General features: G+C 37.1%; 3 protein-coding genes across 3 annotated transcripts; 2 read left to right on the top strand and 1 right to left on the bottom strand.

Annotated features, from left to right (window-relative positions):
* The first annotated feature begins 2,442 nt into the window (after positions 1-2,442).
* On the top strand, positions 2,443-6,367 carry LOC121643874. Its single transcript, XM_041991463.1, has 7 exons — positions 2,443-2,577; positions 2,674-2,798; positions 3,510-3,689; positions 3,776-4,033; positions 4,192-4,290; positions 4,624-4,641; positions 5,030-6,367. The coding sequence occupies exons 2-7, from the start codon at positions 2,723-2,725 to the stop codon at positions 5,113-5,115; spliced, it is 717 nt and encodes a 238-aa protein (XP_041847397.1). The 5' UTR covers positions 2,443-2,577; positions 2,674-2,722; the 3' UTR covers positions 5,116-6,367.
* A 720-nt stretch (positions 6,368-7,087) lies between these two features.
* Positions 7,088-11,049, top strand: cdc20 (cell division cycle 20 homolog). Its single transcript, XM_041991398.1, has 11 exons — positions 7,088-7,203; positions 7,613-7,823; positions 7,923-8,059; positions 8,140-8,236; positions 8,391-8,516; positions 8,643-8,839; positions 8,920-9,014; positions 9,092-9,329; positions 9,404-9,529; positions 9,643-9,760; positions 10,768-11,049. Exons 2-11 carry the CDS (start codon positions 7,634-7,636, stop codon positions 10,941-10,943), a joined length of 1,500 nt encoding a protein of 499 aa, XP_041847332.1. The 5' UTR covers positions 7,088-7,203; positions 7,613-7,633; the 3' UTR covers positions 10,944-11,049.
* Positions 11,050-11,399: 350 nt separating this feature from the next.
* On the bottom strand, positions 11,400-15,520 carry elovl1a (ELOVL fatty acid elongase 1a). The gene is made up of 8 exons (XM_041991303.1): positions 15,173-15,520; positions 14,576-14,649; positions 14,015-14,205; positions 13,592-13,672; positions 13,243-13,299; positions 13,027-13,132; positions 12,773-12,912; positions 11,400-12,651 (listed from the first exon to the last, which is right to left on the bottom strand). Exons 2-8 carry the CDS (start codon positions 14,634-14,636, stop codon positions 12,343-12,345), a joined length of 945 nt encoding a protein of 314 aa, XP_041847237.1. The 5' UTR covers positions 14,637-14,649; positions 15,173-15,520; the 3' UTR covers positions 11,400-12,342.
* Between the last annotated feature and the right edge of the window lie 2,446 nt (positions 15,521-17,966).

The following is a 17,966-nucleotide window of genomic DNA, read 5'->3' as shown; positions in this document are numbered from 1 at the left end:
AGGAAATCTAAGAAATGCAATAAAGAGAATGCACTTAGATTTTAGGGGTGATCCACCAGATACCACCTGAATAAAGGAATCCTTTAAAAGATTATTTACTATTGGAAGATATGTTGCCATTGGAGCTTTGAAATAATAATAATAATAATAATAATAATAATTATATATATATATATATATAAAACATCCACACCTTCTCTGTAGTTCTACACAAACACTTTACTATTCATTCCATTATATTGCCCTGGCCCCTCTGTGTCTGTGATGTGGTTGCCTCCTCTCCTTTACCTCTACTGTTGTTCCATCAAACACTAAAACATATTTAGGCTTATTTAAATCCTAAATATTGTTTTTGTGGACATGCTATCACAAAATAGCAACATTTAGAAATCTCACAGTCCTTTCAGTTAGATCCACGTCACTATCAAACTTACTACTGACTTTTTGTCACACAGTATCATTAAGATACAGAAATATGACACACACACATACAGTACATCTCTATGTGTCATATTTCAAATAACTAAAAGTTATTTTTGTTATTTAAGCATCAGATGTGATTAAAAAGGGACAAGCAGTGTAAGTCATACTTGGCCTATCATTCACTTATGGGAGAAAGATTAGCAAAATGGTCCTTGTTATCTGAATAACAAGCAGACTGTGTCCAGACTGGACTCAATTTCTTGTCTAACTCAGCCATGAGTTAAATATTTTAAGAGGGTAACCAGCACACAATCATTGACTGGCCATACAACAGCCACATTTACTAATTAACTCTTCTGATAGTTTACCAACAAAAAACGGAATGTTGTTTTGTGTGGGACCAAGAGCACAGCTAAAATATAGTCCACAGAATGGGAATATATACAATTAATATTTCATTGTTAAATGGAAAAATAGACACAAGAAAGAAAGGGTTGCTGTGAATGGTCAATGTACAAAAACCTTTGCATCTCAAAATCACAAGCAACTCAGAATCTTGACATAATGGGTCAAAATTTAGAGGCACTATCCCACAATTTTGAGATCTTATATACTTTATCTTAAGTTTATGGCTCAGTGTACCAAGACTCACTCATACTTTTGCTATTTTAAAATTTTGATTTAGGATGTCAAAATCTAGACTTTCTTGGCATTTTGAAATACAAGGTCACATTAAAAAATGAATGAATGAATGAATGAATGAATGAATGAATGAATGAATGAATGAATAAAAGCAAAGCATTTTTATCTGTATGCCATCCGCAGAAATACTTCTATGACTGCAGTTATGGGGAGAATCATGGACAAGATGATGGAGAAGAAACTGAATGCAGAGAACTGGTTGGTCAGTTTGGGAGATGATTTGGTACTAATCAACACATCTTGAACTCAAACAAAACAAAAGAGATGATTGATGACTTCTGCAAGAACAGGAGTAAACAAAGCGCTGTCTGCATCCTGGGAGAAGAGGTGGAAGTGGAATACAAGTACCTTTATAAGTTCAGCTAGACAAATGCAACACAGAGGCGATTTACAAGAAGTGACAAAGTAAACTGTACTTCTTACGGAAGCTAAGATCATTCAATGTCTACATAAAGATGTAGCATTTTTCTCTAAGTCTGTTGTGGAAAGTGCAATCAGCTTTGCAGCCATCTGTTGGGGCAGCAGCATCAGAACCAGAGACTTAAAGAAACTTAACAAACTGATCAAGAAGACTGGTTCTGTGCTAGTGATAACTCTGGAGCTGCTGGAGCTGATTGCCCAGAGAAGAGTGCTGCACAAGCTGCTGAAAACAATGGATCTTATAATTCTTAACATCTGCTACACAACACAGCAAGGACACAACAGAGTGTGTTCAAGGCTTCGCCAAGTTCAACGCAAGACAGAGAGGTACTGAAGAGCCAGCAGTCATCACCCTCTGGAACACTACATTCTTTTAATTAACTATAATTTTATATATATATATATATATATATAGTTCTTTTGATTCAAAGGGCCCTATTTGAAAATTTTAATGACATTTAAAAGTTCTAACTTCTCATATTTCTGAGAAAGTATCTCAATTTGGAGATGCTTTGTCAGGATTATTAGTCAGGATTTTGAGGTGTTTTCTCATTGTTTTGACACAAGCTGGTTATGAACTTCAGTTGTGTTAGTTCTTTACAGTGTTTGTGTAATCGACGCCACGACAGAAATGCACTACCATGGTTTAATAATAATGAAAACCGTGATTTTTGTAGGGAAATAAGCGTGTAGCCTTCAGTGCTGCGATTGTTCAGTGTTTCTTTCAAATGAACATTTAACGTACAGTACGTAATTTTACTGAAGGACGTACAGAAAAGTATGGTGCTACGTGGTAAGCTACGTGAAACTTAGCAAAAGCTCAATGACTCAACAACAACCCTCAAACAATAAGCTGTTCTTTTTCTGTTATGTCGAGCGCTGTATAAGGGGATACATTTCCTGTAGCCCTCCTTTAAATACCTTGTACGTGAGCGAGGATAACGCGCCGCGTCACGTGAGTGGATGTTTAGACGAAGTGAAACTGTCTCTTTTTGTCATCGGTCCGTCGCTGTCAAGTATTCTCAGACTCAGGTGATGTGCAGGACTTTTAATTCGATCACGATTTAAATGGCGAAATAGAATATAAACTTATAACATCGGAGCGATTCTCTTTCTTTGATACTTCAGCTCTCTGGAATTGAAACCAGAGGGAAAGGCAAGAAAAAGAAGCAAGAAAATGTATTTCCACTGGTTCTACGGCATTTTTGTGCAGATTTTTTGTCATTTTTTGCTTTCTGCGTCTCTCCCTGTAGGTAAGACACTCTTGGGTTACATTTCTTGTTAAAGCAATTAACACGAAGAAAATGTGTAAGGTTTCATGGACGTTGGCTTTCAACACAACCGAAATAAATGATTTTAAATGTGAGCCAATCGTTTACACTATTTCACTTGCCGGTATCTGACTATAATCTCCAACTTTTTGTAGGAATAACTATAGAACACTATTGGGGGGGAAAAATCTTGTTTTAAATAATTGGTATTTGTTGACATCAACTCATTAATGATAAATTAAAGATGTTTTTTCGACTTTAAATTATGGGTGTTGCAGCTAATCCACCCTACAAACAGTGTAAATGTAGCTACAAAAGAAACCATATAGAGACGCATCTGCCAGAACATGTCAACAAACCTTTGGAGAAAAAACATTGAGTCTGCCTCGGGGTGCATCGTGATTTACAGCAGCAAAACGATTAGTTTAATATTCTATTTGTTTCATTTCACTATTTTTTTCAATTTATGAAAACATATGCATCTTGCATCAGCGTCATTTTTATGGCAAGCTTTTGTTATTTTTTGTTTTGTTTTGTTAAAAACAAAAGTAAAAGCTTGTGCTTTTCCTTTTTTTTAATCTAAAATTGAAAACTAAATTAAATGCAGGACAAAGACAGGTAGCTATGACAATAGAGCACTTTCATTTTTGTTTTCGGTTCTACGCCTTCTTCTTCTTTTCTGTCTCCTTTTAGATGTGATCATCATTCAGATCCAGAAAATGAGCGTGATTGGTGCTCAGCATGTTTCTGAACAGGTTCTTTTAAATGGAGTCCCACTCACAAGCTCAAGACAGGAGGTGAAAGATCTTATCAAGTCTATGTCAGCTGATACAATTCTGTCACCTATTGACATCGACCAGATTTCAGCTCTGAGTAAGACAATGACCATGTTCTATTAATAATTATGCATGTAAAAGTTGGATCTAAGTTCACTGCCATTTAATTATTTAATAAAATAGGGGGGCACACCATTCTTCGCTCTCGGGAATGCATACTGGAGGGGGGTCAGCTGCACTGGGCTGACCGTATGTTTAATGACGATGAGGAGTATCTGACTCTGGATCACAATGACACATGGGCGGTACGTGTGCCCCAAGCACTAGCCCTCAAAGCTCTTCTGGACAAGGAAGTGCAACACACAAGGACTGAGAGAATCCATCTGCAAGAGGGATGCTTCCAACTTATGAAAGAACTCCAGCTTTCTGAAGAACGTTCGGGTATATTATTCTGTCTTTTTTTTTCCAAGCCAATGAGTTATAAGTTAATCAAACTTACCCTGTGATTGCAATAGTGTACATCTACAAGCTGTACTTGCATGTTTTAAAGGGACCTGTTTTGTTTACAGTTTATCTCACATGTTTTTCTTTCTGTCTAGTTCCAGGAGTTTCTCTCCCTCAGATTCTGATCCCAATCTTGGGAGTGGTGGCATTTATTTTACTAATTATTGTCAGCATACTTCTGTCAATAAAAGAGGGTAAGAAAATAAGTTTTGTCTTTATTATTGCTTACTTAATTTATGTAGTACAATTTTTTTTTATCACAGTTCAATGGCTGCACTCATGATATAATTAAATTATCTATTTATTTCTTATTTTTCTGCAGATTTTAACTGAGTAATGTATTCCAGCTAACAGTGGGGGATTATAATCATGACCTCTGCTTTAAAGTTTAATGATACTATTGGCTCACAAGATGTAGCATAACTTGGTATTATTTAAAAACATGCCCCATCACATGATTTTGGTGCCTCATACTTCATGGAAATGTAAAGCTTGGTCATGAGTTTTCTCTTTTCCACTTTGTTTAGGTTCACTTCTTGCTGGAGGTAAGATAAACAACAACTCTTCTGTTAGTCTCTGAACATTTCTCAGCTGACATTCTCAGAAGATTGATTAAAAAGTAAACTATTAAAAGAACTCTAAACCACAGACCCTGCGAATGAATATGTTCTATATTTTTATGGTGATTATGGGTCAGTCATGTGATTTTTGTCAGTGTGCTCTCATCCTGTGACATTGCATGAACAATGTGATCTCACCTTATCACTATAGTTGTCAGGTCAACTTATTAAAAAAAATATAGGAAGACTTGTTTGGAATTAAAGTAATAATCCAGTTGTGTGATATGTTTGAAGTTTGATTACCTATGTATATTTGGGTTATTCTGTAATGTATATGATAATGTAACAAATATTTATTTTTTTTTTCTTGCAGGTGTCCTTGGCTCGATTATCCATTATCCCAGGGATATGACAGATATGACTGTAGATAAAAACCGAAGTGGTTACCGCACCTTGTGATTCATAGTGTCAGCTGAAAAACAACCCCATGCTCCTCGTGTCCAGACACTATTTTGTCAGAAGTGTAATTAAGGTTATGTGCACACAAACACAAGTGTTTTTGAAAAGCTCGGTGCATGGAAACGCAGACACAGTGTGCATACATATTTATTTGGTAGGCAATCCCCAAACAGTTTCCTGATGTCAAATGCAACAGCCTGGCACATTCAGCAAAAACCAAATCAGAATCAAATGTGTCCCATTTGAGTTACCACTGGTCCAAAAATGGTGGTACTAGGGTCAAGGTCTGTGTTGTTTTATCTGGCAGCATACTCCATAATGTGTTCTGACACCTCAGTTTCTTACTATAGTTGACTTAAAAAGTATAAAGCAAGGTTAGCACCAGTGCTAATTTGGTTATGTTTACCAATGAAAACAAAGAAAAGAGATGGCACCTTATCTATCATTGCAAGCCAAAAACATGTTTTCCTGTACACATACAGATTACAGTCAGTCAGGAAAAATCTTCCCCCTAGTAGGGGTTTTCCAGAAAAATGCATGTTCTGCTTGCATGTAGAGAGATGCAAACAAAAAAATCTGCAGACGTCAAAATGTTTGCCACTGCATATTTTTACAAGACTGTACACATACCAACTGCAAGCTGCTTTTTGCACACACACATTTTAATACCTCGAAAAGTAAATATCTTCACTGCATGTTATGGCTAAGCTATTAATGGAACCAAATCGTTTCAGTGCTCTGATTCATACATTGTCATTAAATTATCTTGCTGTATGAACTGAGTGTTCTTTATGTTTTATAAATATCAATATTTAATTAAAAAAGTTATTCAAACATGTTTCATATTGGCTTTTTTTTCTGTCCATTTTGTCTCAAGCTGTATTTTGCAAACCAAAAATTTAGGAAACATATTTCTTATGTTGTGGCACAGATTTTAAACCAGTTTAATTCCAAACTGAATTAGACTTAACACGTTCTGAACTGATCGTATAATTGTGTCCCCTCTTTTGTTTAAAGGTTTTATAGTGTGAAAGAAAGGATTTCATAGATGACTGAATAAAATTTTAGTGAAAATGTCTCCTGATTTACATTTGATGCCAAGCAGACGAAAATAGGAAGCTTGGATTTTTCTTTGAAAGATTGAAAACTGCTGGCATGTATATGTATTTATTTAGATTAAATTGTACTTGAGCATCTTTACTTTCTCTGTAAGCAGTGAGAAGAGAACATCTGGACTGGTGTAAGAAAAATAAAGGTTAATTGATTAAAAATGCACTAAACATTTTCATTTTTCTGGAAACACGTTTTCATTTATTTTTATGTTTTTAAACTCCTTGGAGTGAACTGACTTTAAAATCTGGAGTCAATTACTTATCAACTAACTGCCTTTTAAAATTTAGTCATTCTTTGATAAATTTGTAACTTATGTAAAAACATTATTTAAACTTCAACTATAAAAGTCAATAATTTATGTAACCTCCCAGTTCTTAGTGTTTTTAAGTGTGCTATCAGTCACAATTTTATGCTTTCCTACAGAGAATGGTTACCAGTGCTGTGATTGCATAAGAATACAAACATAAAGTGCTGTATGGTTTGAATGAGTTGACACAGACTGTATGAAGAGTTACATTTGTGTTTGGTATTTTCAGTAATCTGCATTTTAACCTTTCAGTGCTTACAAATGTGTCTGTTTTATTTGCACACTACTTATAAAAAGTAAGAAATGAGCATCAGATGTTAAAATGTTGCCAGATGTAAGTTGTGTGTAGATATTTTTCATTTAATTGTATTTATTACTTTCAAATCACTACATGATAAAACCCACAGGTGGCGATAGATATTAGGAGAATTGGATCGGATTTGCAACCTACAGTCACAGGAAGTGACATCTGCCAATCAGCTTTATGCATTTGTAAACGTTACCACAACAATGCTAGGCGCTAACGGCTGCTGCTTGAACGAACCAATAGTAGAAGCGCTGTTAGGCATTTAAACCGTGTTGCGTCATCACTCACGAAATTCAAATTTTGAGAGAAAGACTCGAGACACGTAGGTAAGCCTGCCGTGTTTCCACGTTGTCTACAAGAGGTAAGCTCATCGTTGATGTCGGTGCTCAAGGTTTATACTTGATGTAAATTTAATTTTAATAGTTTTTTCCTACTCGGTTTTCGGCTCAGCAGCGATTGCGTTTTTGTCGACTTTCGCATAAGCTAATGCCTGACTTACTTGTTTTAATTGGGCACCGTCAGTTATGTTTAAGAAGAGGTTTTCAACCAAATGCGTAAATTTGCCTACATATTGACAAAGAATTTATGATAAAGTCAAACACTCTTTTCGTTTTACGCTGTTTTCTTCCAGCTCAATCGCAGCCATTACTACTGACGCTTAAATGTTATGTTTAAATGTTAGCATTAGCATGGGCCGCTTTGCTATCAAACAAAACGTATATAAAAAATGATGTGTTAAATCAAAGTGATTTCTCCTCCTTCATACCCAGGTCTGTTGAAACGTGGATAAGATGGCACAGTTTGGGTTTGAGAACGACATCCACAATATTTTGAAGCTGGACATGCCAATCACAAACGCTCCTATGGCAAGGTGGCAAAGAAAGGCTAGCTCATCCAACACATCCGCCCTGAGCGGTTTGTCGCCTGGAAAATCAACTAATGTTTCGCTGAATTCATTAAAAACGCCAAATAAAACACCAGGTAATGTGCGTTCACTTGTGCATGTGATGAACACTAAACAAAACTACCAAACGTCACTAGTGTAAATCCTAACCATTTAACCATTTATTTGTATCACAGGCAAAAATAAGAAAACGCCATTGAAGATGGGTGGCGATCGCTTTATTCCTACTAGAAACAGCAAACAAATGGATGTGGCTAATTTTCTGCTTGCAAAGGAGAATGAACCAGTTGACTTAAACACACCAGGGCAATCGGTAAGTTATTTGGTACATTTAATCACCAACCCCGATGGAAATTATGGATGATGATAGAATTTGTAATGATCTATTTTAAGGAAAGCCAAAAAGCTTGGTCAGTATCACTAAATGGATATAACATTGAAGACGCAAAGATTCTCCACCTTGGAGGGAAGCCACTGAATGCTCCAGAAGGTAATGTGTATTTACTCATTAACACAATGCTGTACAGAAAGTGTTTATTATTATTATTATTATTATTATTATTATTATTATTATTATTATTATTATCCTCTTGCCCCAGTTTATGCTTTTTCCCTCTCTTTTTTGTCTCCGTCTGTCTATTCAGGTTATCAAAACAACTTGAAAGTCCTCTACAGTCAGGGTACAACCCCTGCCTCTCTGAAAAAGACCAGATACATTTCTTCCACTCCTGACAGAATCTTGGACGCCCCTGATCTTCGAAATGATTTCTGTAAGCTTGTCAATTCACTCTGACCCAATGTAAACCTGTCATATCACATCTTGCATTTACAACAATTCACTCAAAGTTTAAAATTTTTCTAGTCTTTAAATGGGGGAAAAAAAATGTCTTCCATAGATTTAAATCTGCTTGACTGGAGCAGCCGAAATGTTCTTGCTGTGGCACTTCACAACAGTGTGTACCTGTGGGATGCCACTCAAGGAGATATCATTCTCCTCATGAAGATGGAGCGTGAGGAGGACTTTATCTGCTCACTGTCCTGGACAAAGGATGGAAGCTATCTGGCTGTTGGTACCAGTGACTACAAAGTTCAGGTAAGTGTGGCACCTTAATTCATGAGGAAATGGGGCACTGAAATTATTATTTTGTAATGCAATTGTTCTTGTTTCCTTAGTTGTGGGATGTGGAAAATCAGAAGCGCTTGCGCAGCATGGCTAGCCACACAACTAGAATTGGTAGTCTGAGTTGGAATGACCATATTCTTTCCAGGTACAGTTGATCTCTGACGCAAAAAGTGAAACCAACCTTTGAAACTGCATTTTAAGCTTTTTCTTTCCACCCTTCAGTGGCTCCAGATCAGGACACATCCATCACCATGATGTGAGGGTAGCAGACCATCACATCTCTACACTTACTGCTCACTCACAAGAAGTGTGTGGCCTTAAGTGGTCCCCTGATGGGAGATACCTGGCTAGCGGAGGGAACGACAACATGGTGTGTTTATGGCCTCGTGTACAGGAAGGTAGTGCCAGCAATGACAGCCAGTTGGTCCGCTGCTGGAGCGAACATCAGGGAGCGGTCAAGGTGAGATTCTTCAGCGGACTGAAGCTTTTTGAGCAACTGAAGTTTAGAACTTAATTTCTTATTTGTTGTTCAAGGCTTTAGCCTGGTGTCCGTGGCAGTCAAATATCCTTGCGTCTGGAGGAGGCACCAGTGATCGCCACATCCGCATCTGGAATGTAAACAGTGGCGCTTGCATCAGTTCACTTGACACTCAGTCACAGGTAACTATATACACCTCAGAGCTGCTCAATTTTAATGTTTATCTTAACTGGTGGGAGGAAAAGAACAAAACTTGATGACAACACTCTTGCTAAATCATTCCCCTGCTTTTCAGATTTCATCACTAGTATTTGCACCCAACTATAAGGAGCTGGTGTCTGCCCATGGATATGCCCACAACAATGTTGTCATCTGGAAGTACCCCTCTCTGACCAAAGTTGCAGAGCTTAATGGTAAGTAATCAATGGGACTAAGTCTCTTTATTTTTTCCAAATTCTTCAGAGTACTTTTACCCATTATGATAATTTGGTCATTTATGGCTGTCTGTGAGGTCATACAAGACTGCATAAGATAATCACCTTTGACATTTGAATCCATTTTTAGCATCAAATCAGTATAACTTGCACACAGTTATACCTAACTGCCCATGCAAAGTATGCACTATTCTACAGTCATTTAGCACACGCTTTTCTCTGAAGCAACTTGGTGATCAAACATGAGGGGACATCATAATTAAGTGGTAGTCAGACTGCTGTGAGTCGTGTAGTGTTAAAGGTGGAGCTTTCCCCTTTCCCTCCCTACAATAGTCATTTTTGTTTAATTATGAGATCACAATTTCATCACACAATATCATCTTAGGCATAAGTGCTGAGTTGAGCCAAAGAGCTGGACAAATCTTTCTAACTCATTAAGAATTAAGCAAAGTGCAGAAATGCTCCTTAAACAGCGGAGTCTTTAGCTTGCTCTTAAAAGTGGATAAGGACTCAGAGTTGGGTAGATGTTCCACCACCGAGGAACAACAGAAGAAAAGAGTCTACTGATTTGGCGCCACGTTGTGTTAAGGGCACTAGACGTCTTTTGCTGGCAGAGCGTAACTGTTGAGGGAGTGTAGCTCTGGATTAAGGAGTGAAAGTAGACAAGATCCAGAGCTTTAAATTTGATGCACTGGGAAGTGAATTGGTATTGTTTTTTTTTTTTTTTTTTTTTTTTTTTTAAGGACTCATTCAGGATTTAATATAAATAAAAATTCAAACAAGTTTGTGTATGAAACAGCAGAGTTTTCACAAATGGTGGCTGGAGGCTTGTTCAAATGCCGAGTGGTTGTGACTAGACCATGATGTAGTTTAATACCAGGTGACAATGGAAGCTAACTTCAGGGGGAAACCTGCTGACTTGAAAAGTACTGTTATTGACTTGTGGTGTGTGTGTGTATTTATTTTTTTTTAAATTACTATTTTAGGACACGAGGACAGAGTTCTCAGTTTGATCCTGAGCCCAGACAACTCTACTGTTGCGACCGTTGCCGGAGATGAAACCATTCGTCTGTGGAAGAGCTTTGAAATGGATCCTGTTAAGAAGGCTAAAGAGAGGATGGTCAAATCAACTAGCAGTGTAATTCATCAGTCTATCAGATAATTTGCATTGTTTTACACCTTGTTTTTCTTTTTTTTTTTTTTTAAGTTTCATGCTGACTAAAGTCTGCAGATACAATCAATCCACAATAAAGGTTACCACCCAGTTATTGCTCCTGTTGGTGATTGTAAAATGTTTTTAGTAGCTGTTTTTAGAGATCTGCTAAGATGTTTTGGTAAGTTCGTGTTTTGTTTTTTTTTTTTTCTTTTTTTTCTTTAACAATTTTGGATATTAATTTATAGCCTGTAGCTACTGGGTTTTAAATAAAATTTCTTTACCACAGCTCCCCAGTTTTCTTAATTTCATAACATGTAGCTATAAAACAGATGTAGATTGTTTAAAATATGAACAGAATAGGAAATGGCTTGTGCAATCTTGGGTATTTATAATGGATAAAAGATTGTAGAACCAAAACCACTGAAGTTCATTTGACAATCTGTTTAATCATGTACTTTACTGGTGTCAAAACCAGTAATTTGCATCCAATGTGTCATTGTGCACTAATGTGCACTGCCACTAGATGGCTCTGAACACAAGCTTACAGACTGGAGCTGCAAGAGTAGCACTGACTACAGCTGGTTAGAAATAAAGGGGCATTAAAACAAATCCCACTGGGTAGCTTAAACTTGCCACTTACATTCATTGAACTATAACAATCCAGTTAACACTGGATTTTCCAATGCTTCTTGTTACAACAGCCATCTGCACAGGTATTTTAGTCTGTTAAACTTTATTAAATTAATGAGAAACCGTCACAAATCTTGAAAAAAGTATGGCAGTGTTTCTAACAGTATTGCCACAAATATTACTGTAATATACAGTATAACATTTCCACAATTCTCAAAACAGGTGTAACATGCTGCTCACACCACTAATTTCCAAATGACACAGACCTTTAAATGTTTTATTTTCAAAGATAAATAAAAAAAAAAAAAAAAAAAGACATGTACAATGAAGACTTTTTTTTTCCTTACTCTCTTCTTGGGTGGGTAAAATTAACTTCATAGCTACTATTTACATGTACTAGTCCTCAGTGGAAACAGTGCCATACTGCCAAGCAATGAAGGCTATAAAAGCCAAACAGTGCTGCAGGTTAAACCCGTTCAGAAGAATACTATCAGTGAAAATGAGCACCAGTTCATATAGTGTTCATCACAGTTAACGGTTTATGGAACATTATATAGTGTCGCAAGCAGAGATCACTGGCAAAAAAATATGCCATTCATATCCCCTTGGCGTCAATATTAAACAGAAGACTAGACTTGCATACAAATTCTGTAGTTTAGAAGCAGCATATTGAGCTCTCTGCTAGTCAAATATGCTACTAAACATGAATGATGAGTGGCACATTCAACGTGGAAATATTAACAAACTGTCTATGCTCATTTCTGGAGCCATAAAGTTAGACTTTCTTCACTTTGCCCAAGATGATTTTGCCATTTGTATTTTCATGAGTGTATCCATTTTCATGGTGTTTACCATTTGCTACCACAGCAACAGATTCACTGGTTGAGCCATTTTGTTTTGACTTATGGTCTTTGAGAGGAAACCGGTTTCCCTTCATGTAGGCCTGGACCCAAAAGTGGGAGAAGAGGAGGAAGAATAAGACACCGTACATCCAAATCAGGTGGATCCATAAGGGGACTTGATAGTCACACTTGTCCATGAAGTAGTACTGGCTGATGTGAACGGAGACCAAAACAAACTGTGTCTGCAGAAGAAGGGGGAAAAACAAAAAAAAACATCCCACATTAACCCAGAAACAGTCAAACTAGGTATGCTACTGCATTCAATATAAAGAAATTGTTGCAAGAAACAGAACAAAAACATACAAGCTGGATGGCAGTCATGTACTTCTTCCACCACAGATACTTCTGGAAGCGAGGTCCTGCAGCTGAGAGCCCGTAGTAGGAGTACATGATAACATGCACTCCTGCGTTCACCATAGCATGAAAGGAGCCCATTCCACCAGCTTGAGGGGAAAATACATTTCATTATAAACTTTTACTATTGTTTAATTGCTTTTACATCTTTGGATACATTTTTAAATGTGTATAAAAGCATATGTCTGCTGGGTAAAGCTCACCAGGTGTCAGGGTGACGCCCCACCACCATGTCCAGGGCATGAAGGAGTGATGAAAGACATGGAGAAATGTGATCTGACTTTGCTTCTTTCTCAGCACAAAGAATACCTTTAACAAAAAAGGGGTCAACATATTATAGTCAACACAAGCTATGTCTCTATTAATGATTCAATTAATTGCACACGAGGTCAAATAAAAATATTAGAAAATGTTCTTACCGTATCAAGAAGTTCAATGAATTTTGAGAAATAAAACATCCAAGCCACTCGAATCATCTGCAGGAATTGAAAGGGTTGTAATGTCACTTATTATTATATATGACCAGTTATCAAAAGACAATGAATTTAATTTCTCCATTTACAAAACTAGTCCTGAGATAATGTTTCCTTCAGGGGCAACAACGTATTATTTTATTGTGATTATGTGTTGATTATGTGTTGATGCCTTTTACTATTCTAAATATCTGTAATATCTTTGTTTTATGTAAAGCACTTTGAATTGTCCTGTACATGAAATGTGCTATACAAATAAACTGCCTTGCCTTGCCTTGATAATACAGTAGCTTACCCTAAGAGCCTGTGGGCTGCTGGTGCGATCAATGAGGTCACATCTCCATGTGTAGGTGGTAGCCCATCCAGACATCATGAACTAGGTTTAAAAAAAACAAACAAACATAAATTTAAGTCAAACAGGTGAGGCAAAGAACTTGCCTCCCAGTTTAACAAGGGCTTGAGAAGAAGAAACGGATAGAACACACAATAAGAGCTATCGTATTGAAACTGTCCTGAGAAATAGCATTGATAACCTTGATTTCTGAAAGAATTTAAGGGTAATAAGGCTAGCTGGAGCCATAGCTGATACAGTGACCAGCAGTAAGTTGTCTTCTTGAGCTAATAAACATTAACTTGCCAGTCATGTCCCCCCCCTTAAGTATAATCAAACCCACGAGCACTTTGGTTTGAGTCAGCAAATAACTTGCATGTTTCTTACCTCATAAACAATGTAGGCATTCAGTAGGACCATGCAAAGGTTGTAGATGACCATGGCTCTGTTGAGGAGAAATGGTTTGCGGTTTGCCATCAGGCGAGGTCCAATAAATGATGAAAACACAATGTAGCTCAACAGGATGGTGGTCATTTGGATGGGGCTCTGCATCAGAGGGTAGTCTCTCACTCTGGCATCTGGAAAATGCAAGCACACCCTAATGATTGTTTCAATGGCCTTTAATGATTACACAAACATATACACACACTAGGTCAAATGTCAGTACAGTCTGAGAGAGCGTGAGGAGCATAACATTTTATTTAAAAGAGATATTTCAGACTGTCAAGTCTGATATATATTTTTATACAGTTTTCCTCCTAGATGACCAGACTCTAAATATACATATACACACATTATTTATATATATATATATATATATATATATATATATATATATATATATATATATATATATATATATATATATAAAGAGAGAGAGACTTTTTTAAACACCATAAAAAATAAAACTTGTAAATCCATTAGAGAGAGAGTGAATAAGAAACTCACCAGTTCTAGATTGTAGATAACCATGGAATTTTACAACACTTGAGATAGCCTCTCGCAACATGTTGGTGGCTTGCCTTCATAAAAAAAATAAATAAAAAGTTTTTAAAAGGCAGGAGATGGAGTGGAGCTGACAGAGAGACTGGCAGGCAACAAAACAACCTGTTCCCTTGCTTCCCCACTGACTAAACAAACAGGAGACAGCTGCACAGGCTCATCAAACATCCCTCCCAGTGACCCTGGCTACCACCTTTCAAATCGATAGAGTGTGTACAATGAGCTTCTTATAAAACCCAAGCTGATTTTTTAACAGTGGAGGTTTTAAAATGTGTTGTGAAATATCTCATCCCTCAGTGCTGACTAACAAAGCAAGTTAAACAGGTGAGGCAAAGAAGTTGACTCAAATGACAAGCACTAAAAAACTACTGAGGCACTAAGCTATGCACTGGGATGTTAGCTTGATCCAGATCAAGCTCATTCTAACGCTGAGCTAAAAGAAATAATAAAAAAAAAAAAACACACACCTCTATAACCAGGCTGCATCGGAATTATACACATCCTTCCTATGAAAACAAATGACATAACTAATTAGAAACTCACCTTCTGAGTAAAAGGTCTCAGCACTCCTGATTAAGAGGAGAAAAGCAGCCGCGCCACAGCCTGAGTTGGCAGCAATCAATCCAGAGGATTCAGCAGATTGGGTGTGTCAGTGATCAGGTGAAAAACAGGTAAAAAGCTAATGTGCGAGTGATAGCCTCCAGCTGTCCTCAGAGGTGAAGTAGTTTAATTAGAAATCCAACAGAAGTGGAGTGCTGCTGGTAAGACTTTTAAAAATCTTAAGAGAGGAGGCAAAAAACTTATGAGTGAAAGTGACTAGATTTGCTGCGATGACTCGGCTCATTCAACTCAATTTAAACCCCATGTCACTACTACAGACCTTACAAGTTTCAGAACCACACCCTGTTTCAGTGCCAAGCTCCACCTTCATGTACTCACTCAGCCTGTTTGTGATTGGACTGTGTCATCAATGGTGATGAAGGGGATGGGGTTTATATTAAAGAGTGAATATTTATGATGAATAAATAATCACATGGTAATTTAAAAAAGAAAAAAACAAATCTGTGAAAGATTTATAAGAGTGTGCTGTGATCTAAATGAAAAGTAATGATGTTACTCTAAAAATGTTCCTCCCAAATGAATTAGGTTAAAGGTATAATTAGATATGACACATTCACCATCCACCCTGACATTTGGCATTGCCTATCCCTTCCTGGGATGTAGCTTAGAGGCTGGGTTCCTATCAGACAAGCTCTCCTGTGTCTCTGGTTTTACCTGTTTGCCCAGCAAGAAGGGCGTGAGGTCTGCCCAAAACTTGAAATTTCCTGTGCAACATGTGCTATGGACTGAGAACGCCCTCTGTGCACAAGTGAGAAGGAGGGAGGAAGGAGTCCTCGCTTTCTGTTTATATATTTCAAGCACATGGTACCTGTGTCATAAAAAGCAGGCACTGGAGACATTTGATTAAAAGTTTTAATGAATGGCGATAAAAATTATATATTTTTTTAAAGAAAAAAAAAAAAATCTAAAATGGTCACTAGGAGCCTTAAAACTTGATGAGTAGATTGATGATGATCACTTGAAGGAGTAACATTCCCTCTAATGCATAAAAGGGCTATTTAACATTTCAGCATTACTCACTAATATTTGAAAGGGCTGAGAAGATTACAGATGCTTACATGAGTGATGCAAAAGTGAAGCATTTCTGCCAAAACCTGTTAAATCCATGTGTGTTGTCTTTCACTACTGACAACTAAAAATCCAGAAAATTACATGTGTACACAAGCTCACTCTGACACTGATGTCAGGCAACCAGTCAACAAAATGCTGGAACTGCTGAACCTCCAAGAATGTGCAGAAAACTGTTACAAGAACAATAAGCTTTTCTGTAGCCAGTGCTTGCAGGTTGTGGGCTCTGACTATGGATGCTTATGGCATGAAGTGATCATGAATGTTATGGTGTCCTTGTCTTTTTTTCAGTGTCCTACCTCTACAAGACAAACTCCCTGTTGTCAGGATTAATCTCTCTGAAACTAACAAAACAGCATGACACTCAACCCACCAGCCCTGAACAGAGAATGGACAGAGTCCTCGAGACATGCCGGTTGTCCATGATTAGCCAATTGTGAAAAATTACACAGGATAGATGCTTCTTATGGATATGAAAGACTGAGCTTAGCAGACTAAATTAGCTTAATATAAGGATTCGCTAAGCGTGAATGTGAACACGTGAAGATGTCAGTTTATGAAATACCTGACAGTCACATGGTCACCAAGACTCTTTCTTCTTCAGTGACTCTGACATCTCTGGAATTTTACTCTGTTTTTGGAGTTTTGTGTTGCACAATACTATGTAATCTCATGCAGTGCATAATGTGTAAATATAGCAACACTGCATTGTTTCAGTCACTGGACATGAACAAAAATGTGCAAGCATTTTGTTACTTTTCTGACAAACTGCAGGTGACATTGTGCAGGAAACAAACAAAATGAAAATTTTCAGGCACTTTAAAAGTTTCCAAAATTTTTAGGATATTTTATAGATTAATTTAAAACTGTATTCATTTTTGTTTTTTCATAGATATGCATGCCACAGTCTTAAAACAGAAGCAGATTTATTGGCTGTTAATGGTGTGCGACTGGAAAATTCCTATCACACAGGATTCACAGCCTCTGTTATGACATTTGTGAATGGGCCCTGGAGCAGTGGCCATAGGCATGTTTGCTGAGTCTGAGCATAGTCCCATGCCACACCCATTTTACATGGTGTGCATATTCATAAGGATTACAATTAATTAAAAAAAACAAAAACAACAACAACAAATAAACAAAAAACGTACTGCCCTTTCAGTCAGTTCAAAACTATCTCATTCATGAATGCTTCTCAAAGCTAAAGTGAGTTTTTAATTTCTCAGAGTGATATGTGTGCACAGTTATAAGCCAACAAGGAGATAATAGACAACTTCATAACAAAGATTTTTTCCTGACCAACTTGTTTGTTCTCAATTTGAATAATAGTTTTGGGAAAGACACATTCAAGTAAGGATGTAAGGAGGATTTTGGGGCTCCTCTGCCAACTGATAAGCTTGGATGCGTGGGATGGAGCACTGTCTATCCATTTTTATACCATTTACTCCAATTTATAAGATAAATTCTCTTATCTCAAGGCTTGACAGTGAAGAAAACATAGGAAAATGATGAGGGCAAGCATTTAAAATGCCCAGAGATATGATATATGCTATCAAGATTTCAAACAGTAAAAAAGACAAGGTCAGTTGTAGCTCCTGATACAGTGGCTATCAGAGGGGATATCCAAGCAGAATTTTATCAGTTTTAG

This window comes from Melanotaenia boesemani, chromosome 8 (assembly GCF_017639745.1).
Source record: "Melanotaenia boesemani isolate fMelBoe1 chromosome 8, fMelBoe1.pri, whole genome shotgun sequence".
Lineage (NCBI taxonomy): Eukaryota > Metazoa > Chordata > Actinopteri > Atheriniformes > Melanotaeniidae > Melanotaenia > Melanotaenia boesemani.
The sequence above is the reverse complement of the archived record's forward strand: the minus strand, read 5'-3'. Positions and strand labels throughout refer to the sequence as shown.